We start from the raw sequence: 26,610 nt of genomic DNA on the forward strand, positions 1-26,610 counted from the left end.
TTAAAGTGGCAATAGACAACTTTTTTGCTTTAATCAGAATCAGAAACACTTTGTCGTTTCATTTCATTCACTTGTGCACATGAAATGAAATGAAACATGGTTTCCCCCAGCCCACAGCAGTGACACACAAAGACATATATCTAAACTAAACAACAACAGCAACAACAAAAATCACTGTCCAGGAGAACGAACGCCAGCTAGGATGACTGTCGGAACTGCCGGTCTGCACAGGCTAGCAGTAAGCTCAGCCTGCCCTGCTTCCGCGTCCTGTCGGACCGCCCTCAATGTTTCCTCTTTGTGTGCAGCTCCGGTCAGGGTCGTGGTCCTTGGGCCCACAGGATGCAGCAGACCAGGCTCCCTCAGCCGATCCAACACCAGCTCTCCCAGCCAGACACCTTCGACACACCTCCCCGCGCTCCACACAATGACAATAAAAACAGTCAAGGCTAGGCGAGGCCGCCGCCACACCGCCCTCGGTGTTATCAGTTAGCTTAGCCTGCCCCGCTTCCGCGTCCTTTCAGACTGCCCTCGGTGTTTCCTCCTCAGGTGTAGCTCCAGGCAGGGCCGTGGTCCCTGGGCCCACAGCGCAGCAGACCAGGCTCTCGCAGCCGATCAAGCATCAGCTCTCCTAGCCAACAAACGAAGACAAAAACTTAGGTGCAAACATGGACAAAGACACTGCATGGACGGTACTGGGTGAGCCCACTGCAAACGTGAATTCGCACCGCCATCTTCCCACCCTATCATTATGAAGTAAATGTTCATTGCACAGTGTAATAGCTATAGAATAATAACACCATCGGCGTTTAGACTGGTTCTCTATAAGCCTTCTGTCTGCCTCCGGGTATGATCTCCCGGGAAAACGAAGGCTTAATTTACGGCATGAAGGAAGTGCATCAACCATTGCGCAACCAAAATAGGAGCGAATGCGCACGGTTGAGTCAGACCAGGAGTAACGGAGAGCAGCAGTGTTGGTCGAGCGAGCTAAAGAGTGAATGAAGAGAGGGAGCGGCGATAGCGAGAACAAACATTTTTCGAAGGTGTTGAATCCACACAACCATGAGTGGTTCTTCATCATACCTGTGCATAACTGCACAACAAATTTTTGGCTCACAGGTTCAGTAGTTTGCTAGGTTAGCCACGGACAGACAAACACACACACACACACACAAGCAAGCGATCAAAAGCCCTAGATAGCATCTGGATGTGGGCCACTTCAGGCAACAATGCGGCACTGATGGCCTTCTTCTGGCCCTGACAAAATGGATGTGAGCCTGAAGTGGCCCACATGTATTATAGCAAATATGGCCCAAACATCACAAAAAAAATATGGGCCAGCTTTGGCAAATATGTGGCACATTCGGCATTGCTTTGGCTTGGTTCTGGCCTGGATCTGGCAAACAGGAGCGGACCGCATAAGTGCCAATATTCCACGCGGTATGTGGGCCGGATGAAAGTGTCAGGTGTGGGACGGCTCCGGGGCACAGCAGTTTTGCTATCTGGGGCATACTCCCCTCCAGGATACCACCTGGCGGAGATAAAATCGTGACAATTCAGTTTACCTCTTCAGTGAACATGCTGCTTCTTCTCTCTTATTTCCAAAGCGGTGATAATCATTTCTTCACACATAACAGCTACACTCTGAGGAAAACAGAAAGCGATCCAGTTGTCTCTGCAACAGCGATACAAACACTAATACCACTTGGAAGTGCTGGGGGGGGGTTGAAAAGTTGTCTGTTTCCACTTTTAAAAGTGCATCTCTACAAATGGGGACCGTTTGCGCCAATAAAACAAGCAAATTGTGTCCATTATCCCCACCCAGTGGTAGTAAGTAGTATTACCATGATTCCACACGTTACCATGGAACCGTGATACCATGTGTTTCTGTTTATCACTATGAAACAAGTCTGAAGTATTTAAGTTGAAAAGTTTTAGAATACAAATAGTTCCCAACACGGGGCTCGCCAGTTCAAATCTGCATGTTGCCTCCGGCTTGGTCAGGCGTCCCTACAGACACAATTGGCCGTGTCTGCAGGTGGGAAGCTGGATGTGGGTATGTGTCCTGGTCACTGCACTAGCGCCTGTTCGGGGGGAGGGGGAACTGCGTGATCCTCCCACGCACTACATCCCCCTGGTGAAACTCCTCACTGTCGGGAAAAGAAGCAGCTGGTGACTCCACATGTATCGGAGGAAGCATGTGGTAGTCTGCAGCCCTCTCCGGACCGGCAGAGAGGGTGGAGCAGAGGCTGGCATGGCTCGAAAGAATGGGGTAATTGGCCAAGTACAATTGGGGAGAAAAAGGGGGAAACTTCCCAATTAAAAAAGAATACAAATACTTCCAATGGCATCTACAAACCGCTTATCCTGCTCTCAGGGTCGCGGGGATGCTGGAGCCTATCCCGGCAGTCATTGGGCAGCAGGCGGGGAGACACCCTGGACAGGCTGCCAAGCTGTCACAAGGCCCTAAAAGACTTTTAGAGTACAAATAGCAGTAAGCATATGCTTAATCGGTGTTTTATTGAATTTTGAGGAGGTCCTTGGAAATTTTCCCCCCTGTAAGGGGTCCCTGGCCCCAGAAAGTTTGAGAACCCCTGCTCTACATTATATGAGTTATACTTGGACACAGTTAATGTAAAATATGTCATCTGTAAAGTTTTTTTTACTGGTTTTATCCATACATGTAGTCATAGTTACATTATATCTGGGGTAGAATAATATCTACTGCTCTATGATGAAATATGAAGTGTGTAGTATTCCAGTTTATGATAAACAGGAGATATATTAGCATTTGAGCAGTGGTGACTGTTTGTGTCTGTGGACTGATTTTTTTTTTTTTGTTCTCCACCTTTTTGCAGTACAGGCACCTTATTATTAATTTTTGTGGATTCATCTGATGAATTGCTTTTAAGCTACAAGACTGACTCGTGTCTGACTCACTCGCTGATTGTCTGTGTGGTTTTCCTCATAGGATCCCCACCTGGACAAGTTCTTCACTCTGGTCTACGTTCTGGAGGAGTACTCCTTCCCCTTCCGGCTGAAGGACGTTATCATCACCGAGGCCAACATGGAGGGCGAGCTGAAGGCCAGCATGGCTGCCCTGAGGGGGGCTCTCCTGGATACCTGTGTCAGGTTTCTGCACCAGCTGCTGGGCAAACTCATCCTGCTCATTGTCTACCCACCCGTCATCGCCGGCCAGATAGGTGAGCAGGTTCCTCCCCAGGACTTTGGCCAGATTCGGACTCAAAGCAGGTTTTATTGAGAGTCACAGAGTTCCTTAAAGTTGAAAACTCATTTAGGTTAAAGACAAAATCAAACATCCAGAGACAGACTAGAGGGTTTCCAACACCTGCGGGTGCTGCAGTTTCCTCCCACAGTCCAAAGACATGCAGGTCAGCTGAATCGGCCACACTGAATTGTCCCTAGGTGTGAATGTGTGTGTGTATGTGTCAGTGTGGGCCCTTTGATGGCCTGGCGGCCTGTCCAGGGTGTCTCCCCACCTGCCGCCCAATGACTGCTGGGATAGACTCCAGCATCCCCACGACCCTGAGAGCAGGATAAGCGGTTTGGCTAACGGATGGATGGATGCACAACCTTTGGGGGGCTTTCACGCCTACCTTATTTGGTCTGGACTTTCGGACTCTTCAGGTTGATCTGAAACAAAATTACAAGTGTGAAACCTCCCCCAGACCATGGTCAGGACCAAACAGCCGAACCATGTTCCGAAGAAAAGAGGTGGTCTCGGTCCAGATCAAACTGAACCATGGTTCAGATCATTGCTACTGTGAAAACATTTTTTTGGATTGTTCGGACTTTTGGACCAATTACAGGATGTGCCAGCAGGCTATCATCAGAACTGGAAAAAGGAAAAATGAGCCGGTCCAATGACATAGTAAAAAGTCAACTGGAAAAAACTCATGAAAATGCTGACACTTTCCAGGTATTTTTGGAGAGGATGAGAGAGAGAGAGAATATGAGAGGACGGGAGAGTAATGCCACCTGACTATTATTATAGTAGCAACGAAATTAATCTGTCCATTCATTTTCCCCCATTAATTCAAACGGTGATAAAAGGCTACACGCCGACATCAGATGCACGCCCATCTACTAACCAATCAATGTCAAGTACAGGGTCTAGAGCCCACGCAGGTGATGACGACAGGATTTAGGTATGTCGTGTAAAGTTCTTTAGTGCGCTTACATAATTGCAATGTGAGACCAAACTAACCGGATGAATTGTATATCCATCCATCCATTATCCAAAACGCTTATCCTGCTCTCAGGGTCGTGGGGATGCTGGAGCCTATCGCAGCAGTCATTGGGCGGCAGGTGGGGAGACACCCTGGACAGACCGCCAGGCCAGCACAGGGCCGATACACACACACATTCACACCTAGGGACAATTTAGTTCGGCCGATTCACCTGACCTACATGTCTTTGGGCTGTGGGAGGAAACCGGAGCACCCGGAGGAAACCCACGCAGACATGGGGAGAACATGCAAACTACACACAGAGGACGACCCGGGACGACCCCCAAGGTTGGACTACCCCGGGGCTCGAACCCAGGACCTTCTTGTTGTGAGGCGACTGCACTAACCACTGCGCCACCGTGCCCAAAACATTATATAGTAACTCTAATTGTTCTGTTTAACTCAGAAATGGTACTTCTCCAAGGTTTGACCTCAAGAGAGGTCTTAAACAAGGTTGTCCAATCTCGCCTTATTTGTTTCTATTAGCTACTCAAATCCTTGCTGATCACGTCACTATGAATAATTTAAAAGGAATCTCTGCTGCAGGATCGTAATTAGCTAGCTAGCAGATTACACTACTGTTTTTCTGAAAGACAGCAATCAAATATGCTCTTGACCTAATTCGGTCCTCCTCCAAAGCTTCAGTTAACTCCTACTTGTCAAAGATTGTTCAGTGGTATCTATTTGTGACATTCCAGTCAAAAACATTGTGACATATTTAGGCATTATTATTGTAGAAGATCAAATAGCAAGATGTCCACTGAACTTTGACCTCATAATTGATAAAACTAAAAAACGTCTCAATCAGTGGCTCCAAAGGGACCTGAGCTTGAAGGGTAGAGTTTTGCTATCAAAGGCAGAAAGAACATCTAGACTAACATATATGAACACTGTGATGGACTGCCAGCCTGTCCAGGGTGTCTCTCCGCCTGCCGCCCAATGATTGCTGGGATAGGCTCCAGCATTCCCATGACCCAGAGAACAGGATAAGCGATTTGGATAATGGACGGATGGACATATATGAACATATATGAAATGTATACAATGTAACGAAAACATGAACCTTGGTTCGGACTTTCAGGTGTGAAAAAGCCCGTAGTCGCAAATAATCTGGCATTTTTATTTCTACAGTGTTCTGATAGCAATCCACTAGAATCTGCATATTTTCTTTTTGGGGGGAGGGGGGGACTGAAATTCACTTTCACAACTGCTCTCACCCACAATCTTTCTCCGCAGTGAACCTGGGCCGGGCAGCCTTCGAGGCCATGGCTCTGTTAGTCAACCAGATCCACAAGAACCTGGAGGGGAACCAGGACCAGCATGGCCACAACAACTTGCTGGCCTCTTACATCCACTACTGCTTCCACCTGCCCACCGCCGAGCCCACCATACCCCCCGCAAGTGAGTCAGCAACCTGGAGTGCACAGGCTGCAGCTGTGCTGCCATTGAACTGATTTTTACCCAACGTTTGAAGTTAGCGGTGAGAAAAAGGGAACAGAAAAAAAGTTTTGAGACTGCCTTGTGGATGGATAAAGAGATGAAGTGGGAAGGGGTGATAGAAATAGATTTTACCCTATAACGTCCTCCAGTGTTCCTTCAAATTTCTTCGAAATGTTTTCTTTGAATTAATCCTGCGCATGGAGAGATTGTTTAAATGCTACATACCATTTGACAGGAACACCGCATTCAGAGATATTCAACTCTTTAAAAAGTGCCAGTAAAATTCTCTTGAGATTCAGCTGCAAACATGTCTGACCATGAGAGGGAAAAGGCTTTCACTGCTCCTCAGTAAGCATTGAGATCATTAAGTTTCCCGTCTTAATGTCTCCCACGTAAAGAGTCTGTTACTTCTCTCTCTCCTGCGGAGCAGCCACCTCCATGCCCTACGAGATGCCCATCCAGTACGCCACCTTATCCCGGGCCACGGCCCGGCCCAGCAGCCTCCACCTGTCCCGCTCAAAGAGCATCAGCAACTCCAACCCAGACCTGGCGACCACCCCTGCATCCCCTGACGAGGAGGTGCAGAGGATCATAGGAAGCAAGGTGAGCTCGATGTCTCTTGGGAGATTTGTTTTCTTCTGTCTTAGGAGTGGATTTGTTCTCCGCTCCGGTCCTAAGACCTCCTGTTGCTGCCAGTATTCTGGTCTGCCTGTTAATTAATGACATTCACCTGTTGTGTCAGGTCCGAACACCACTGGATTAGATGGCTGGACCAGACAAAAACCATATCCAGCTGTGAGGGGGCGTCCGGGTAGTGTAGTGGTCTATTCCATTGCCTACCAACATGGGGATCGCCAGTTTGAATCCCCATATTACCTCTGGCTTGGCCGGGCGTCCCTACAGACACAATTAGCCGTGTCTGCGGGTGGGAAGCTGGGTGTAGGTGTATGTCCTGGTCGCTGCACTAGCATCTCCTCTGGTCGGTCAGGGTGCCTGTTTGAGGGGGAGGGGGAACTGGGGGGAACAGCGTGATCCTCCCACGCTCTACGTCCCCCTGGTGAAACTTCTCTACTGTCAGGTGAAAAGAAGCGGCTGGCGACTCCACATGTATCGGAGGAGGCATGTGGTAGTCTGCAGTCCTCCCCGGACTGGCAGAGGGGGTGGAGCAACAACCGGGACAGCTCGGAAGAGTGGGGTAATTGGCCGGGTACAATTGGGGAGAAAAGGGGGGGAAAATCCAAAAACAGAAAAAACAAAAATACAAATCCAGCTGTGCTCTGGGTCTGGAGGACCGAAGCCTAGAACCACTGTTTTAGAGCAGCTATAGAGTTTATTATTTTAAGCCGTGATCTTCAACTCTGTGTGTATATATTCACTTGTAGTGAACAACAGCAAGCAGCATCAAGTCGTATGTATGTTTAACTTTGCTCTCCTCGTAGTCATGTACCCTGTTTTTTTGTTTAGCCAGTATAAAGAAAGTGTCGTCTTGGTTTTGTTCCACTGATCTCCTCATCTTCTGCCCCCCCTACTGTTTGCAGCTAGTCTAGCAAGCTGAGCTTTTTCTTCCGTTTGGCTGGACTGGATGAATACCCGGGGCTGCAGGGAACTTGTGCCATCGGTTAATTAAACTGCTGATGTCACTTACGCAAATTATACAACTACCCTCTGCCCCTGTTCCATGTTCCCCTGTGTTTCCTCTCCTTTACACCCCCCCCTTCTTGTAACCTTCCCTTTCCATAATATCCCTCCCTCCTATCCCGTCCTCCTTGCTTTCTCTTGCTGCCCTGTGTGTGTGTGTGACATCAGGGGATAGACCGTTCTCACTCCTGGGTAAACTCTGCTTATGCTCCGGGGGGCTCCAGAGCTGTGCTGCGCCGGAACCCGAACTCCAGCTGTGAGCTCAAGCAGGTGCCAAACTCCCTTTACTTGCCCCCTCCCCCCCGTCCTCACCTTCACCTCCACCCACACCACCATTTCCTCAGTCATCCCTCACTCCACTCCACTCTCTGTGATTTTCTCGTGTGTGCATGTGTGTCCATGTCAGCTTCTGTCTGTCCACCCAGCAGTCCTCACTGCCCAGCTGGTTCGTCCGTCCTCACCCCGCTGTATTTCACCCCTCCAGTCGGGTCTGATGAGGGAGGCGTACTGAACCACATCACTCCTTTCAGTCACAACACTCATTTTCTTCATCTGCTGTTAACATATTGAATGAGTTCACTTTGACTGACCTACGCTGTTTGAATCTGGATGGTCGTAGTCCATCCAGACTGTTTGTAGGGGAGTCTGCCGGACATCCGTCCATCCATCACTGCTCATCCTGTCTCTCACCCCTCTGTGTCTTCATCTCTCTTGTTTGTGTTCACCTCGCCCTCACCACCGCTCTCCCGTCAGGCGAGCGAGCGTAGCTCCAATCGCATGTCTGCCTTTCTGGAAAGCACCTCGCTGTGTTCAGTTCCCACAAGGCAGATTGCCAAGAAGGTAAAAATCGGCATTTACCACGATAACAAACTAACACACCTTCACCTCACTGTCATCAACATTCATGAACAACTCTGTCCATGTTTAAGTTGTTAAAGTCTGCTCGCCGATAACCGGCTTCTCAGGATGTACCGCTCAAGTGTCCTCCCTAAAGCTGACAGGACCCAACATATGCCAGACACGCTTAACTGCATCAGTTAGATTGATATTGTTCTATTAGAGATGACAGGAAACTCATGTTGTATTGTGTAAACAGATTAAGTTTATGAATGGCTTATGAATTCCAACATGACTGGTGCACAGCAGAACTTATATGTGTTAAAGCAACAAAATCCTAATGGCATCGGTGGTCTGCTTCCTGAGGTCCACCACAAGTTGCCTGCACTAAATTATGAAGCTGATTATGTTCTTGTCTGTGTGCCGACGTCCTGTGTGGTGGCTGTTCAGCTGCTCCATGAGGAGCTGGCGCTGCAGTGGGTGGTCAGCACCAGCGCTGTGAGGGAGGCGGCTCTGCAGCAAGCCTGGTTCTTCTTCCAGCTCATCGTGAGTACACCCCGCTCCGCTTGCATCTCAAACCATCATCGTGTTGTCTTATAACGAGAAGGAAATTAAATTAGTTGAAGGAAATGTCCCCCACCCTTTTCCTCCCCCAATTGTATCTGGCCAATTACCCCACTATTCCGAGCCGTCCTGGTTGCTGCTCCACCCCCTCTGCTGATCCGGGGAGGGCTGCAGGCTACCGCGTGTCTCCTTTGATACATGTGGCGTCACCAGCCGCTTCTTTTCACCTGACAGTGAGGAGTTTCACCAGGGGGACGTAGCGCATGGGAGGATCACACTATTCCCCCCAGTCCCACCCCCCCAAAACAGGTACCCTGACTGACCAGAGGAGGTGCTAGTGCAGCAACTCGGACAAATACCCACATCGGGCTTTCCACCCGCAGACACGGCCAGTTGGGGCATCCAGGTAGCGTTGCGGTCTATTTTGTTGCCTACCAACACGGGGATCACTGGATCGAATCCACGTGTTATCTCCGGCTTGGTGGGGTGTCCCTAAAGACACAATTGGCCGTGTCTATGGGTGGGAAGCCGGATGTGGGTATGTGTCCTGGTCGCTGCACTAGCGCCTCCTCTGGTTGGTCGGGACGCCTGTTCGGGGGGGGGGGGACTGGGGGGAATAGCGTGATCCTCCCACGCGCTACATCCCCCTGGTGAAACTCCTCACTGTCAGATGAAAAGAAGCAACTGGCGACTCCACATGTATCGGAGGAGGCATGTGGTAGTCTGCAGCCCTCCCCAGATCAGCAGAGGGGGTGGAGCAGAGACCGGGATGGCTTGGAAGAGTGGGGTAATTGGCCAAGCACAGTCGGAGAGAAAAAAGGGGGAAAATCCACAAAAAAATAAAAGAAACTGAATGTGAAGAGCGATCCAGCAAGTGGGATACAAAACATAAGGCAGTGAACATAGTTACACCAGAACCATGTGTAGTAAAGTTATTCCGAAAATATCTGTGAATTAAAGACGTATGTCCCGGCTGAGTACACACAGCAGTAAAACTAGCCGGCGTCTAGCATGGAAGAATATTTTACGAAGCCTCTCCCCCCCCCCGCCCCTTTCCTTTGTCCTCTCTTCCAGACAAAGAGCATGGCCCACCACTTATTCCTGTCCTCCCGAATGGACGTGCCGAGACGTCAGCGGTTCCCAGATCGCTTCGTGGACGATGTTGCGGCACTCGTGTGTGCCATTAGCGCAGATATCGCCAGCCGATACCACAAGGTATGGAGAACTGAAAGCCCCACCGCAAGCGTCTAGAATCCGACTTGCCAGGAAGTCCATTTGGTTAAGATGAGAACCCGGTCGGTGTTGAAAGTGGTTGCTAGTTCTGTCAGCAAGAAAACTTTCTGGGGTTTAACTGTGAAGTGTCGTCCGTTGCCAGCATCCGCTGCCATGCTGATGTTGCTCTGTGCTTTGCATCTTGCTGCTGTATTGGTGGCATCGTGAGTCTCAGGTGTTTTCCACACAGAGTTCCCAGTAAATTCCTGGGACAACCTTTCAGGCCCCAGCCAGTGGCGCCCCCAAGGGGTGGCCAGGCCACCCTGATACTATCCCTGCCCCCCCCCCCCCCCCCCAGCCACGAGTCGCATATGCAGAATATGCTTCTGATTATGCAGAATATGCGTCTATCTGATATTTTACATTAGGTGCTGTTCATTTAAATCAATAATGTATATTTTTCTTAAAGAGCAGGGTAACCAAATTGACAGATTTGCTTCAAAATACTTTATAAATGTGGGAGATGTATTGCTGTTGACATGTTAAAATGTGTTGAACCATGTATAGAACTGATTTGAGGAGTTAGACTGTTTTTGGGTATTTTTCCCGTTTCCTTTCTTGATTTTTTTTTGGCCGGCTTCCCTGGTGACGTCGCCGTCTTCCTTTCGGTGCCACGCCCCCAGAGTCTGAAACCAGTGGACGCTGCAGATTTTTACACGTTTTTGAAGCTTTGTTTTATATACTTTGCAACATTTTTAATCATACAGAATTGGCTGGGTGGTTACTGATATGTTTTCCTGGGGTATGGGTATCCCAAAACACAGATTTGAACTCAGTTACCCGCCACTTTAACTTTCATATTGACAGTTTTCAACTAGCCTATACAGTATACTACAACAGCATCATAGAATTCCCCAAATTCAGTCATGGCTTTTGGTTTTGGTGTGCCACCCCAAGATTTTCAGTGGCCCCATTTGGCCACCCCTATGAGAAATTTCTGGGGGCGCCACTGGGCCCCACTAGTGATTTTCATTATTCGCACATGCAGCGACATTCGGGGACATTTCCGTCTTCAGCCTTCTCACACATGCCATGGCAGTGCCGGAATAGATGGGGCAAGGGCGCCCGGGTAGCGTAGCGGTTTATTCTGTTGCCTACCAACACAGGATCGCCGGGTCGAATCCCCGTGTTACCTCAGGCTTGGTTGGGCGTCCCTACAGACACAATTGGCCGTGTCTGCGGGTGGGAAGTCGGATGTGGGTATGTGTCTTGGTCGCTGCACTAGCGCCTCCTCTGGTCGGTCGGGGCGCCGGGGTGGAGCAGTGAACAGGATGGCTCAAAAAAAGAGTGGGGTAATTGGCCAGATACAAATTGGGGAGGAAAAAAAAAAAGAATAGACAGGGCAAGGGACAGTCAAGCAGATAAAACCAGATAATACACAATGCAGTCAAGAAATAGAAATGTGATGACCAGAGAACCTATGCCCATAGAGGTGGTCATAAAACCTTTGTTAGCGCCCATTTCAGAGCCAGAAACTCCTGCTTGTGTGCAGGGTATGAGTTTCAGCTGGGCTCAGGCCTCTGCCAGCATATGTCAACACCGTCCTGAATTTGAGCCAGCACAGCTCCAAGGCCATCTCCAGATGCATCTGTCTGCAACAGGAGGGGTGACTTGTAGTCCAGATAGCCCAGCACTGGAGCTGATGTGAGCCCCACTCTCAGGGACTGAAATGCCCCCTCACATTCTTCAGTCCACAGAAACGGTGGCCGGGAAGCAGAAAGTGCCCTCCTCATGAGGGAGGAGGTGCATTACCTTGCAACACAAAACGGAACTGGCTCTACAGTAGCCACGCAGGGACAAAATACTCAGAAATTGGAAACACTCTAGAAGGAAGAAATACGTGCCGACAATGCAAGATCACCCTCTGCTGGCCGTCAAGTGTAACTCACTTCCTTTTTTTTAATTTTTATTTTTTTCTTATTTTTCCCTTTTTTCTCCCAATTTAGTGGCCAATCGATCCCTATTTTAATTCAAACACCCACCCTTGTACTGCATGCGTTCGCCAACTGCATCTCTCCGGCCGGCAGTCTCGAAGGAGACCGCCTCCCCACTTTCGTGACAAGGCGACTCCAAGCCGAACCACTGTTTTTTCCGACACACACAGAGACGCAGTCACGTGACGAACACAGTCCGACTCCGCCCCCCTCCCGAAGACAGCGTTGCCAGTGATTGCTGCTTCATCGAGTCCGGCCATAGTCGGATCTGACGAGACCGGGGCGCGAACCCCGGTCCCCAGTGGGCAACTGCATCGACACAAAGCTGATGCTTAGACTGCTACACCACCGCGGACTGTAACTCACTTCCTTACAGAAACGTAGATACAAGATCATGAATAAAAGCCTCAAGAAAAAATAAACCAATAAAAGCATAAAAAGAAAAATTCTACAAGCCACTTTATAAAGATGAGTTTGTAAAAGAGACGGCAGTAATGCAACACTTATGGATATCAAGTTAATCCTCTGCACGGACCGAGAGGAGCTTCCTTGTTTCTGAACCTGTCCAGTTTCCAGGAATCAGGAACGCTTCGTTTGTCATTTCATTTCCTGTACAGAAGTACAGGAAATGAAATGACATCTCGTTTCCCCCAGCCCACAGCAGTACAACACAAAGACAAAAACACATATCCAAAAACTACAAGAACACACATATCCAAACTAAAAAAAAAAAAAAATCACTGTCCAAGGGAACAACCGCCAGCCAGGATGACAGTCAGAACTGCCGGTCTGCATGGGCTAGCAGTTAGCTTAGCCTGCCCCGCTTCCGCGTCCTGTCAGACCGCCCAAGGTCCTTGGGCCCACCGGACGCAGCAGACCAGGCTCCCCAGCCGATCCAACGCCAGCTCTCCCAGCCAGACACCTTCGACACACCTCCTCCTACTCCACACGATGACACCAAAAACACCAGTCAACGCCAGGTGAGGCCGCCACCAGACGTCCCTCGGTGTTATCGGAACTGCCGGTCTGCATGGGCTAGCAATTAGCTTAGCCTGCTCGCTTCCACGTCCTCTCACATCGCCCTCGGTGTTTCCTCCTTGGTTGCAGCTCCAGGCAGGGCCGTGGTCCCGCAGGATGCAGCAGACCAAGCTCTCCCAGCTCATCCAGCACCAGATGTCCCAGCCATCAAACCAAGACAAAACTTAGACGGGGACAAGGACACTGCACCGACAGTACTGGGTAAGGCCGCTGTGAACGTGAATTCACGCCGCCATCTTCCCACAACGGAAGTGGGAACATTTTCCAGCCATTCTTGGAAAAAAAGAACTTGTATTTCAGTTATCAAATCACCCAGGGGGCAAGACAACCGTCAGAGATTCAAATACATCATCAGTGGAGTCTTGTGATTGGTTCGCTTACTCCACATGAAAGCGTCTTTCGTCACATGGATGTAACCCTTTACATGATCCCTTCGCAACATAGCGTTACCGGCATTTTCCATGAAACATGGTGTGAGGTGGGAAATTGACGCTGCAGATTTCCCTGAATATCGATCCCCTATGCAGGCAGCGTCCCTGAACATCTCAGGTGACGACTGCATGTGTGAATGCAGTGAGCGGACTACGTGGCAAATAATAATGAACCCCTTCATACCCGTTTGCCATCAAACCCCATCATAGCTTACAGCCCGACCAAGCCGTAGGTAACACGGGGATTCAAACCGGTGATCCCCGTGTTGGTAGGCAACGGAATAGACCGCTACGCCACCCGGACGCCCCCAGATCTTTTTATTTTAAGGTCACTAGATGTAGCTTTTAAAACCTGGAACAGACTGCAGAGTTTGTACTTATTATTACTTTATGTCACATCCCCTGTCTTAATTCTCTGTCTCTCTCTGTGTGTGTGTTTGTGTGTGTCTCTCTCTCTATCTGTCTCTCTGTCTCTCTGTCTCTCTCTCTCCTCCTGCTGTGTCTCTGTCTCAGGATGTGGAACTTGTGGAGAGATTAAACAGCAGCCTGGCCTTCTTCCTGAATGACCTGCTGTCTCTCATGGACCGGGGCTTTGTCTTCAACCTCATCCGCTCCTACTACAAACAGGTGCGCACAAGTCAACAAAAACACACTCACACAGACACACAGACACACACACCCCCCTCTTCCTCCATCCTTCCTCTCAGCTACCAGAAACCGTCTGTCTGTGTGCCGTCCGTCAGATCGCCAACAAGCTGCACACGGCCCAGAACCCCTGCTCTCTGAACGCCCTGAGGATGGACTTCACCCGTATAGTCTGCAGCCACGAGCACTACGTCACCCTCAACCTGCCCTGCTGCACGCTCAGCCCGCCCGCCTCCCCCTCTCCCTCCACCTCCTCCACCACCTCACAGGTAAGAGGGGAGGTGGGGAGGGGGGCTGTTCCTCGGGGTTGTTACGGCCATAAATTAAAGTGCCTGTGCCTTCACATCCGGAGCCAGAAAGTCCCATAAAATGATCATCTCTCACTCCTCATGTTGAGTTTCTTCTTCCAGTCTTCCAACTTTGAGCCTGCTGAGATAGTTTAATATTTAACCATGAGCAGACGGGCAGCACGGGGGCACAGCAGTTAGCACGGGCGCCTCACAGCAAGAAGGTTCTGGGTTCGAGCCCCGGGGTAGTCCAACCTTGGCGGGGGGGGGGTCCTCTGTGTGGGTTTCCCCCGGGGGCTCTGGTTTCCTCCCACAGTCCAAAGACATGTAGGTCAGGTGAATCGGCCGTACTACATTGTCCCTAAGTATGAATGTGTGTGTGTGTGTACATGTTTAACTATCCTAATGTGGACCAAATGTCCTCATTAGGATAGAAAAACCAGAAACCACCTACCTTGTGTGGACATTTTAGAGGTCCTCACAAGTAAAAGGGTCTATTTTTGGGTTAGGACTTGGTTTTAGGGTTAAGGTTAGAATAAGGGTTAGGTTAAGGTTAGGGTAAGGGTTAGGGTTAGGCATGTAAATTGCGTGGTTAGGGTTAAGGGCTAGGAAATGAATGTAGTCAATGAGGGGTCCTCGTAAGGATAGTGAAACGAGTGTGTGTGTGTGTGTGTGACGGCGTCGGCCCTGTGATGGCCTGGCGGCCTGTCCAGGGTGTCTCCCTGCCTGCCGCCCGCCCAGTGACTGCTGGGATAGGCTCCAGCATCCCCGCGACCCTGACAGCAGGAGAAGCGGTCTGGATAATGGATGGATGGATGGATGGATGGATAAACAAACATATTTGACCGTTTGCAGTTGTTGTTCCTCTCTCTGAGTGAAGGTGTAATCTGACTACTCAAAATGTCGCTCGCAATCTTAACTTTCCACGTCCTCCGACTTCTTCCTTCCTTTCTACCCGTTGCCCTGTCCGTCCACAGGGTTCAGCCTTCTCCAGCATGGTGCAGGACCAAGGTGTGGCCAGCATGTTTGAGCTCTCCGTCCCTTTCCGTCAACAGCACTTCCTGTCTGGCCTGCTGCTGTCTGAGCTCTCTCTCATCCTGGAGCCCGATGGAGAAGGGTGGGTTGTTCATTACATCCACACATGCACACACTTCATAAAGAGTTTCTTCCCTGAATAACAGATCGGTGATTTATTCACTAAATTATTCCTGACATCACTTAAGTGTGTACTGACAGGGCACCGGGTAGTGTAGCAGTCTATTCTTTCTCCAACCAACATGGGGATCGGCGGTTCGAATCCCCATGTTGCCTCCAGCTTGGTCGGGCGCCCCTACAGACGCAATTGGCCGTGTCTGCAGGTGGGAAGCTGGATGTGGATGTGTGTCCTTGTTCGCTGCACTAGTGCTTCCTCTGGTCAGTCAGAGCGCCTGTTCGGGGGGGGAGGGGGAATAGTGTGATCCTCCCACACACTACAGTCCCCTGGCGAAACTCCTCACTGTCAGGTGAAAAGAAGCGGCTGGTGACTCCATGTGTATGGGAGGAGGCATGTGGTAGTCTGCAGCGCCCCTCGGATCAGCAGAGGGGGGGGAGCAGAGACCGGGACGGCTCGGAAGAGTGGGGTAATTGGCCGGGTACAATTGGGGAGAAAAATGGGGGAAAATCCAAAAAATACCCCCCAAAAACAGTGAAATATCTCAATACCACTGATTATAAGATGTGTTGTTTATAGATTGGTGTTGTGTTATGAATTTCCATTGAATTCCCATAATGCACCTGTCTTTTTCCATGGCACAGGGTCTTCTTCCTACATAAGAAAGCAATAAGCGCGGTCCACTCATTGCTATGCAGCCACGACGCGGACCCTCGCTACACTGACCCGCAGGTCAGATCCCACATCGCCCAGCTGTACCTGCCACTCATCCCCGTCGTCATGGAGACCCTGCCCCAGCTCCACGACTTCAGTGGTCAGAAAAACACGTCATGCGAACTTAACATGACCTCATTAATTCATTTTACCTTCCAGTTCGGGCCGTTTCCTCTAGTTGTGCATGGAACTGGACTTTGTGTTTGTTTTAGATACCTCGCCTGCTAGGACCCGCCATGCCTCCGCCCACGCTGACGACGGTGACCCAGACAACGGTAGCGCCATTAGTCAGTCTGTTGCCATGGCAATCGCTGGTTCCCCGCTACCACATGCCAAAACCAACCCCTTCGCCCTTCCTCCAGCGGTGAGTTATAACAGCAAGACCGCCAGGTCAGAGGTCAGCCTGCATCCTCCGTGTGGGAGGGTGCTATTTGAGGGTTTTCAGATCATTATGCTGGCCTTTATGTAACGCTACACATACACACACACACACACACACACACTGAGGAAGACAATTACACCTTCTGCCTTTAGATGGCTCTGTTTTCTCTGCAACTGTCTAACCAGCCATTTTGTGGTAAGCAAGCAAGTTTAGCATTGTGTGTGTGTGTGTGTGTGTGTGTGTGTTCTCTCTCCAGGCGGGCCGGCAGTGCAGCTCGCTGTCTGCAGAGTGCAGCAGGACCCTGCTGGTGTGTTTCCTGTGGGTGCTGAAGAATGCGGACGCGGCTCTTCTGGAGCGCTGGGTGTCCGATCTGTCTGTGCTGCAGATCAACCGCCTCCTGGACCTCCTGCATCTCTGCGTCTCCTGCTTTGAATACAAGGTACAACATGCAGGCCTCCTCACTGCTACTATGATGACCACTACACCCGCCTGTAGGAGTTTTATTGGTCACCAAATATGTGGAATTTGACTTGGTTGGATGCGCTCAGTTTTTAGAAAAGAGTATCTAGGAGTGGGCGGCACGGTGCCGCAGTGGTTAGCACAGTCGCCTCACAGCAAGAAGGTCCTGGGTTTGAACCCCGGGGTTGTCCAACCTTGGGGGTCATCCCGGGTCATCCTCCGGGTGCTCCGGTTTCCTCCCACACTCCAAAGACATGAAGGTCAGGTGAATTGGCCGTACTAAATTGCTCCTAGGTGTGTGTAGGCCCAGTGATGGACTGGTGGCCTGTCCAGGGTGTCTCCCTGCCTGCCACCCAGTGACTACTGGGAGAGGCTCCAGCATCCCCGCGACCCCAATTGGGATAAGCGGCTTGGATAATACCTAGGAGTCTAGTTGTGTAAGGATGTAAATGCACTACACAATAAGGAAATTTAACGGAGAGTTTAAAGTCAAAAAGGTAAGGCTGTGAATTTGAATGATAGAACATCTGCACAATAGGATAGTCGTAGAGTAGATCTACATTCTACACATCTGCCTGCTTCTCTCTCGAAGCACAGTAACTTCCTGAAGAGCTATTCTTCACCGCATCTTAGGATTTCAAGTCTTATGAATTTAGGACAAACTTTTGAGTGTTTGAAACCTGATTTCAGTTTTTTTTACTCTGATGACTCTGACATATTGCTGGCTTTGCTCCTCGCTGTTGTGTGTGATGGTGGATGTTTTAGGGAAAGAAAGTTCTGGAGAGGATCAACAGCCTGACCTTTAAAAAGTCCCAGGACATGAAGGCCCGTCTGGAGGAGGCCATACTGGGAACCACCGGAGCCCGCCAGGAAATGGTCCGCCGCTCCAGAGGTAAGGAGACAAGAGACAGACAGGTCACTAAAACCACACCTGTGGAGCGCTGACAGAAATCTGATCATACTCATCCAGCATGGGTCAGCAGGACCTAGAACATCACTGGTCTTGTGGTCCTGGATGTCACTGAAAAGGAGACACTGTGCTCGTTCTGCTCTGCCCAAAATAGGGAGCTCAGGAATCAGCAACACTTTATTTGTTTGAAACGAAATGCCGTTTCCCCCAGCAGTGCAACAAAAAGACAAACACACATCCAAAAACTACAAGAACACACATATCCAACTAAACACGAAAAAAATCATTGTCCAAGGGAACGAACACCAGCCAGGATGACTGCTTAGCCTGCCCCACTTCCCGTCCTGTCAGACCACCCTCGGTGTTTCCTCCTCGGGCACAGCTCCAGGCAGGGGCCGTGGTCCCATCGGATGAAGCGGACCAAAATCTCCCAGCCGATCCAGTGCCAGCTCTCCCAGCCAGACACCTTCGACACACAACCCCACCAAAAACACCACAGTCAACCCCAGATGAGGCCGCCGCCGGACTGCCCTCGGTGTTATCGGAACTGCCGGTCTGCATGGTCTAGCAGTTAGCTTAGCCTGCTCCGCTTCCGCGTCCTGTCAGACTGCCCTCGGTGTTTCCTCCTCGGGCGCAGCTTCGGGCAAGGCCGTGGTCCCCGGGCCCACAGGACGCAGCAGACCAGGCTCTCCCAGCCATCAAATGAAGACCAACTTAGACGTGGACAAAGACACTGCATGGACGGTACTTAGTGAGGCCGCCGCAAACATGAATTCACGCCGCCATTGATAATAATGTCTCAGACACTGTTGACTTTCAGCCAAAAAGATCTTCAACCAACTTCCACAGGCATTCAGAGAAGTCCTGTTCATCCATTCATCATCCCCACTGTATCCTGGACGTATTTACACCATCAGATTTCTGTCCGATCCCTCTCGTCCAATTTTAATGCCTGGAGTGGCATTAGCTTATGTTGTTAACTGTATCTGTCCGCAGTGGTTCGACATGATGACGTAGTATCATCTGTTTTCCTTTCCAGAGAGAAGTCCTTACGGCAGCCAGGAGAACGTGAGATGGAGGAAGAACGTGACTCACTGGAGGCAGAACACAGACCGAGTGGATAAGTAAGTCTTTTAAATTCACTTACCTCATCCGAGGTCAAATGAAAATACCTTTTTTCCTGTGGCCTCTACCATACGTGTGCTTTGTTGTCTTGCGATGGGATTAGTTTTCAGGACAGTATCTGACAGGAAGTTGTTGTCACAGGACCATTGTACTATCAAACACCAACTCTCACGGGGATGTCCGGGTAGTGTGGCGGTCTATTCCGTTGCCTACCAACATGGGATCTCTGGTTCGGATCCCCATGTTACCTCCGGCTTGGTCGGGCGTCCCTACAGACACAATTGGCCGTGTCTGCGGGTGGGAACCCGAATGTGGGTCTGTGTTGTGAGCGCTGCACTAGCGCCTCCTCTGGTCAGTCGGGACACCTGTTCAGGGGGAGGGGGAACTGGGGGGAATAGCGTGATCCTCCCACGCGCTACGTCCCCCTGGCGAAACTCCTCACTGTCAGGTGAAAAGAAGCGGCTGGTGACTCCACATGTGTGGGAGGAGACGTGGTAGTCTGCAGCCTTCCCCGGATCGGCAGAGGGGGTGGAGCAGCGACTGGTGCGGCTCAGAGGAGTGGAGTAATTGGCTAAATGCAATTAGAGAGAAAAACGAGGGAAAAAAAAAAACACCAGCATAACCACCAAGGAACAGGCCTTTCCTTTTGGACCGGACCGGTCTTACCTGATGTACAGCACCAAGTCTCTCCTAGTACAGCAGATGAAGGCCTAATACTATAGACACTGTGTGATAAAGCTGATATTGCCCTACCTGTTCTTGGTAAAAGCCCCCACACACCGTACGGCTGTAGCCATCTTGCATGTTTAGCGTATGTCACACTTGATAAATCTGTCACATGGTACCGGTATGTTCTCCCCGTGTCTGTGTGGGTTTCCTCCGGGGGCTCCGGTTTCCTCCCACAGTCCAAAGACATGTGGGTCAGGTGACTCACCCGTACTAAATTGTCCCTAGGTGTGTGTGTGTGTGTGGGCCCTGTGATGGCCTGGCGGCCTGGCCATCCAGGGTGTCTCCCCGCCTGCCGCCCAGTGACTGCTGGGATAGGCTCCAGCATCCCCGCGACCCTGAGAGCAGGAGAAGCGGTGTGGATGTACAGGTTGAACTGAGACTACTGCCACATTTTACAAATGGTGATTAACAACCTACACAGCCGCCGTTAAAAAAAAAACAAAAGAAGAAAGCAGCCTGGTCTTGCTGATATTCACAATGGTCTCACAGAAAACAACATGCAGATGCTTTAAAGGCGGCCATTTTTGTCTCAACCCAACAGTCTGAGCACCAGTGTTTTAGACGAGCGCATGATTGATACCCAGATAGCGACACACCCCACAGAGGACTGGGATCCTTTTGTTAAAGATAAGCCACTGTGGGGCGCCCCAGTGGCTTATCTGGAAAAGCACATACCCCGAAAGGCTGAGTCCTTACCTTAGCTGCCTGGGTTCGAATCCAGCGCTAGCCCTTTGCTGCATATCATCCCCTCTCCCTCCCCCGCCTTTCCTGTCTCTCTCCCGTCACTATCAAGTAAAGCTGAACATGCCAAAACAAAGCTAGGCCTCCGTATATTACATTACAGCCACTATGAATGCTGTCATTTTCTACCATACTCCTATTGGTCTATAACCAGGTTGGTATCATAAATATAGTTCAGAAGGGCATCCGGGTGGCGTGGCAGTCTATTCCGTTGCCTACCAACACGGGGATCGCCTGTTCGAACCCCCATGTTACCTCCAGCATGGTCGGGTGTCCCTACAGACACAATTGGCCGTGTCTGCGGTGGGAAGCCGGATGCGGGTATTTTCCTGGTCACTTCACTAAAGCCTCCTTTGATCAGTCAGAGCGCCTGTTCGGGGGGGAGGGGGAACTGGGGGGGATGGCACGATGCTCCCATGCGCTGCGTCCCCCTGGTGAAACTCCTCACTGTCAGGTGAAAAGAAGTGGCTGGCGACTCCACATGTATCGGAGGAGACGTGGTAGTCTGCAGCCCTCCCCGGGTCAGCAGAGGGGATGGAGCAGCGACTGGGATGGCTCGGAAAATAGGGTAATTGGCCAAGTACAATTGGGGGAGAAAAGGGGAGGAAACCCCCCCCCCCAAAAAAATAGTTCAGAGCAACACCAGACAACTGACGAGTGCTCATGACAAACGATTTTGCCCACACGACTTGAGAAACCTGTCTGAGAAGGCTTTACGACATCTGATATATCTCAAGTGTTTGGAGGACTCAAGCAAAACCCCTTTCCAGAAGGGCACTGGTGTGATCCATTTGACATATGTCTCTTACCAGAGAACGCCGTCTCTTACACAGGACCAAGGCTGAGGTGGAGCAGGAGTCTGTGGTGGATGGAAACCTTTCTACCGAGGCTTCTCTGGTCGTGCTGGATACACTGGAGATCGTAGTTAAGGTAAAACTTGGAAAAAGTCCAGATGCTAACCCCAAGAATGGCCGCTGTCTTACACGCCATCTTACGTAGCGTTTCCTCGCCATTGTTTTTTAGTCTCTCTCTCTCTTTGTGCGCTTCCTGTTTCTAGACGGTGGTAGCATCGGAGCTGAAAGAGAGCGTTCTGGGCGGGGTGCTGAGAGTTCTCCTCCACAGCATGGCAGGCAACCAGAGTGCCCTCTTCCTGCAGCATTGCTTCACCACACAGAGGGCCCTGGTCTTCAAGGTGGGTGTGTTTAAATAGGAACCTAATGAGAAGCTAATTAACACTGCTTCCCCCAACAACTCAACACAATAATCCTTGTCTTAAGTGTTTTAACACACATTAAAACACTCGAGTTTCTCTTTCAGCAGCACGGTGACGCAGGTGTTCGCGCGGTCGCCTCACAGCAAAAAGGTCCTGAGTTCGAACCCCGGGGTAGTCCAACCTTGGGGGTTGTCCTCTGTGTGGAGTTTGCTAGTTTCCTCCCACAGTCCAAAGACATGTAGGTCAGGTGATCGGCCGTACTAAATTGTCCCTAGGTGTGTGTGGGCCCTGTGATGGCCTGGTGGCCTGCCGCCCAGTGACTGCTGCGATAGGCTCCAGCATCCCGTGACCTGAATTCGGATAAGCGGCTTGGATAATAGATTGATGGAAATTTTCATGTAGTCTATTTGGATCAGAGTGTTTCCCACAGCACCTACACCAGGGGTGGCTAACATGTGCCATGGAGAGCCATGTGTATGTAGGTTGTCATTCCAACCCGACTCCACACCAGGTGATTTCACTGATTAGCAACCCTTCAACCAAAGAGGAAGAACGTATCAGTGAAATCCCCTGGTATGGAGTCGGGTTGGAATGACAACCTACATACACATGGCTCTCCATGGCACATGGTGAGCCACCGCTGGCCAATACGTATGTTGTCCAGAAGATTCTGGACAACAGGATGTCATTTCCACCACTGGAATTACAGTTTAGCCAAGAGCACAAGGATGTGTTTTTTGAACACTGTCTTTAGAGCACAGCAGAGATTAAAGACCCAAGCTAAACTCATCATCATCAAGCTAAACTACGCTGTAGTTTTTTTTGTCTGCTGACGTCTAACTACGCCATCTGGCGGGTGGAGTAAAACTCTGTTTCTCTGGCTGGCAGTGAAACAATCGGGAACAGTTAGAGATGAGGTTGGAAGTTGGCAAAATTTCTCTTTCAGGTAAAATCAGGTGTGTGAAATCAAATAAAGGTGTGGGTGTGTGTGTGTAGTTTCCAGAGATGCTGTTCGAGGAGGACACGGAGCTGTGTGCGGACCTGTGCCTGCGTCTTCTGCGTCACTGCAGCAGCAGCGTCGGCTCGGTCCGAAGCCACGCCTCCGCTTCCCTCTACCTGCTCATGAGACAGAACTTCGAAATCGGCAACGTAAGTCCGTCCAGTCCGGATGTAGTCCGCCCATCAGCGCTACAGAGTGTTCGGAGAGCACTAAGCGGTCAATGTAGTGAACGAATTCAGAACAGTGTAAAGCTGAGGCGGGATTATCTTGGAGACGGGTCAGTTCCAAGGAAAGGGCAAAACTCCACAGTAGTAAATAAAGTCCCTCGGTAAGTCTTACCTGGGTTAAAGTGAGCATTGAAGCTACCATCTCCTGCTCTGTTGGAGCTCTGTGTTGGAAACAGACTTATGAAGCAGATGCTGAGCACTGACTGGTAGATTGCTGTCAGTTCTTATTTTGCAAAAAGTAAATTTGTTCAAGTTCTCGTAAAATCAAAGACAGTTCGATAGCCACTGACCACATGAATGCAGAATATATATATATACTATATACAGTGCTGTAAAAAGGCATTTGCCCCCTTCTTAATTCCTCTATTTTTGCATATTTGTCACAATTGTTTCAGAGCTTCATACAAAATGTAATGTCAGATGAAGACGACCCAAGTAAACACAACATCCAGTTCTGTTTTTTGGATTTTCCCCTTTTTCTCCCCCAATTGTACTTGGCCAGTTACCCCTCTCTTCCGAGCTGTCCTGGTTGCTGCTCCAACCCCTCTGCCGAATCGGGGAGGGCTGCAGACTGCCCCCCACCTCCTCCGATACCTTTGGAGTCACCAGCCCTTTCTTTTCACTGGACAGTGAGGAGTTTCACCAGGGGGGCATGGGAGGATCACGCTACCCCCCCACCCCCGAACAGATGCCCCGACCGACTAGAGGAGGTGCTAGTGCATCGACCAGGACACATACCCACATCCAGCTTCCAATCCGCAGGTGCAGACACGGCCAGTTGTGTCTGTAGGGACACCTGACCAAGCCGGAGGTAACATGGGGAATCGAACTGGCGACCCCCATGTTGGTAGGCAACAGAATAGACTGCTACGCTACCCGAATGCCCGATAAAATCCAGTTTTTAAATCATTTTATTTATTTAAGGAAAAGTTATCCAAGGTCCAAGGTGTACCCAGTTACCGTGCGTCACCACAAGGAGGCACTACATAGGCTAGGTGACTCATATAGAACCTTCCCATCAGTGGGAAGTAGGCTACCAAGGTCAACAAGCAGCACACTATGCCGCCACCAAAAGAAATTCCAGAAGAGATGAGAAAAAAAGTTGAGATATACATCAGTCTGGAAAGGGTTAAAAAGCCATTTCCACAGCTCTGAGTCCAGCGAACCACAGCGAGAGCCATCGTCTCCAAACAGAGAAAACTTGGAGCAGTGATGAATCTTCCCAGGAGGGGCCAGCCTACCGAAATTCCTCCAAGGGCGCAGCAACAACTCTTCCAGGAAGTCACAAAAAAAACCTGCACATCAGCTAAAAAACTGCAGGCCTCTATAAGTCTCAGCTGAGTTTATTGTTTATGATTTGACAGTAAGAAAGAGACTGGGCAAAAATGGAATTCATGGGAGCGTTGCAAAGGGCAAACCACTGTTAACTAAGAGAAACATTAGCGTTCGTCTCACGTTTGCAAAAAAAAAGCACACTGGAGGACCCCCCCCCCCCCAAGCCTTTTGGGATAACGTTCTGTGGACAGACGAATCAAAAGTGGAACTTTTTTGGAAAAAATTGATCCCGTTGTGCAAACACAGCATTTCGCAACAGAACATCATACCAACAGTCAAACGTGGGGGTAGTGGGATTGCGTAGGAATGCTTTGCTGCCTCAGGGCCTGGAGGGACTACCATCATTAAAGGAACCATGAATTCTGCCCTCTACCAGAAAATTCTGAGGGAGACTGTCTGGTCATCATTCTGTGAGCTCCTTGTCTTATATCATATTTTGTATGAATATCTGAAACCATTCAGTGTGACAAATAGAGGAAATCAAGAAGGGGGCAAATACTTTCTCAAGGCACTGTACGTCACCTGACTTAGAATAGATTTTTCCGACATACTGGTGTGAGTCCTGTTTTCCAAGTGTTTGTCTTGTCCTTTGTCCAGAACTTTGCCCGTGTGAAGATGCAGGTGACCATGTCTCTGTCCTGCTTGGTGGGAACTTCTCAGAACTTCAACGAGGAGCACCTCCGTCGCTCCCTCAAGACCATCCTGACGTATGCCGAGGAGGACCTGGAGCTTAGAGACACGCCTTTCCCAGAGCAGGTAAACAACATCCCTTGATTCATTTCTTTTTTTTGGATTTTCCCTTCTTTTTCTCCGCAATTGTGCCCGTCCAATTACCCCGCTCTTCCGAGCCGTCCCGGTCTCTGCTGTACCCCCTCTGCCAATCCAGAGAGGGTTGCAGACTACCACATGCCTCCTCCGATACATGTGGACTCGCCAGCCGCTTCTTTTTACCTGACAGTGAGGAGTTTCACCAGGGGGACGTAGCGCGTGGAAGGATCACACTACTCCCCCAGTTCCCCCTCCCCCCTGAACAGTCGCCCCGACTGACCACAGGAGGCGCTAGTGCAGCGACTAGGACACATACCCACATCCGGCTTCCCACCCGCAGGTAACATGGGGATTCGAACTGGCGATCCCCGTGGTGGGAGGTTACGATACATTGGTTCATTTTTAATGTACCTACATCTCAGCAAAGCAGGTCAGACCAATATTTAGAGTCGATCTCAGTGATGTTCATGACATTGTGTCTGGACTCCCTCTTGATAATGGTCAATTCAAAAAGATAAGGTTTTTCCCAAAAGTGTCTGGTCCCAGCTTTGTGGACAAATCCAAGATTTGCTGTTGGCAAATTCCGCTGCACAGCACCAGTGTGAATCTCATGGGAACAGTTTTGCTCTCGAGGTGGCCTAGATCTGGCATGAGAATAATGAACAAAGCCTCTGTTGATGTAGAGCTGATATGACGTCTGAGGGGTTTGTTTAATTTGCTTTGTTGTGCTCTTGTCTTCTCAGGTCCAGGATCTGGTGTTCAACCTGCACATGATTCTAACTGACACAGTCAAGATGAAGGAGCACCAGCAGGACGCCGAGATGCTCATCGACCTGATGTACAGGTAGTCACGTGCACGTCAGCCTGGCCGGCTTTACAAAAATAGGACATAACTCAAGTTGTGTGCCGTTTGCATGCTCCAGTCGTTTCCTCCCAGTGCAAATGCATGCGTGTTAGCTGAATCAAATAATCATAGAATCGGAATCAGAAACACTTGATTTGTCGTTTCCCCCAGCCCACAGCGGTGCAGCACAAAGACAAACACACATCCAAGAACTACAAGAACACACATATCCAAACTAATACATACGTATATCTAAACTAAACAACAACAACAACAGAAAAAAATCACTGTCCTGGGGCCTCATGTATCAACTGTTAGTATGGGCATATTTGTTCTTACACATCCACGGAATTTTTTAGCCCTCAAGATTGTCTGACAGTCAGTAGCAAAGCATGATGGTTATTTGTGATTCCTTCCTCCTAACATCTATTCTCTACCTCTTGCAATGAGCAATCACCAAGGCCTGCAAAGACATCAGTGTTACTCAGTGTCTAAATTCAAGGGTTACCCATGTTCTAACTGGTCTCTGAGACAAACTTCAGGGCTAAAAAATCCCATAGGTGTGTATGAACAAATTTGCCCATAGTAACGACTGATACATGAGGCCCCAGGAGAGCAAACGCAAGCTAGGATGACTGTCGGCAGTCTGCGTGGGCTAGCAGTTAGCTTAGCCTGCCCCA

General features: G+C 49.9%; 1 protein-coding gene across 9 annotated transcripts in view; it reads left to right on the forward strand.

Annotated features, from left to right (window-relative positions):
• The window catches only part of LOC130119651 (dedicator of cytokinesis protein 7-like), a 66,562-nt gene that overhangs the window by 27,512 nt on the left and 12,440 nt on the right, over window positions 1-26,610 (forward strand). Inside the window, exons 20-39 of one of the 9 annotated variants that reach the window (XM_056288227.1) lie at window positions 2,969-3,200; window positions 5,484-5,648; window positions 6,118-6,290; window positions 7,494-7,595; window positions 8,079-8,165; window positions 8,613-8,708; window positions 9,801-9,941; window positions 13,915-14,028; window positions 14,145-14,315; window positions 15,311-15,450; window positions 16,128-16,297; window positions 16,410-16,561; window positions 16,836-17,018; window positions 17,804-17,930; window positions 18,988-19,072; window positions 21,356-21,473; window positions 21,601-21,735; window positions 22,753-22,905; window positions 24,916-25,074; window positions 25,830-25,930. In XM_056288227.1, coding sequence (XP_056144202.1) covers window positions 2,969-3,200; window positions 5,484-5,648; window positions 6,118-6,290; window positions 7,494-7,595; window positions 8,079-8,165; window positions 8,613-8,708; window positions 9,801-9,941; window positions 13,915-14,028; window positions 14,145-14,315; window positions 15,311-15,450; window positions 16,128-16,297; window positions 16,410-16,561; window positions 16,836-17,018; window positions 17,804-17,930; window positions 18,988-19,072; window positions 21,356-21,473; window positions 21,601-21,735; window positions 22,753-22,905; window positions 24,916-25,074; window positions 25,830-25,930 — 2,804 coding nt within the window. Of the gene's footprint in view, window positions 1-2,968; window positions 3,201-5,483; window positions 5,649-6,085; window positions 6,291-7,069; window positions 7,213-7,493; window positions 7,596-8,078; window positions 8,166-8,612; window positions 8,709-9,800; window positions 9,942-13,914; window positions 14,029-14,144; window positions 14,316-15,310; window positions 15,451-16,127; window positions 16,298-16,409; window positions 16,562-16,835; window positions 17,019-17,803; window positions 17,931-18,987; window positions 19,073-21,355; window positions 21,474-21,600; window positions 21,736-22,752; window positions 22,906-24,915; window positions 25,075-25,829; window positions 25,931-26,610 lie in introns of those variants that run through there. The other 8 variants (XM_056288218.1, XM_056288220.1, XM_056288219.1 and 5 more) reach the window with 8 other exon arrangements.

The sequence above is a fragment of the Lampris incognitus genome, chromosome 10, assembly GCF_029633865.1.
Source record: "Lampris incognitus isolate fLamInc1 chromosome 10, fLamInc1.hap2, whole genome shotgun sequence".
Taxonomy (NCBI): Eukaryota; Metazoa; Chordata; class Actinopteri; order Lampriformes; family Lampridae; genus Lampris; species Lampris incognitus.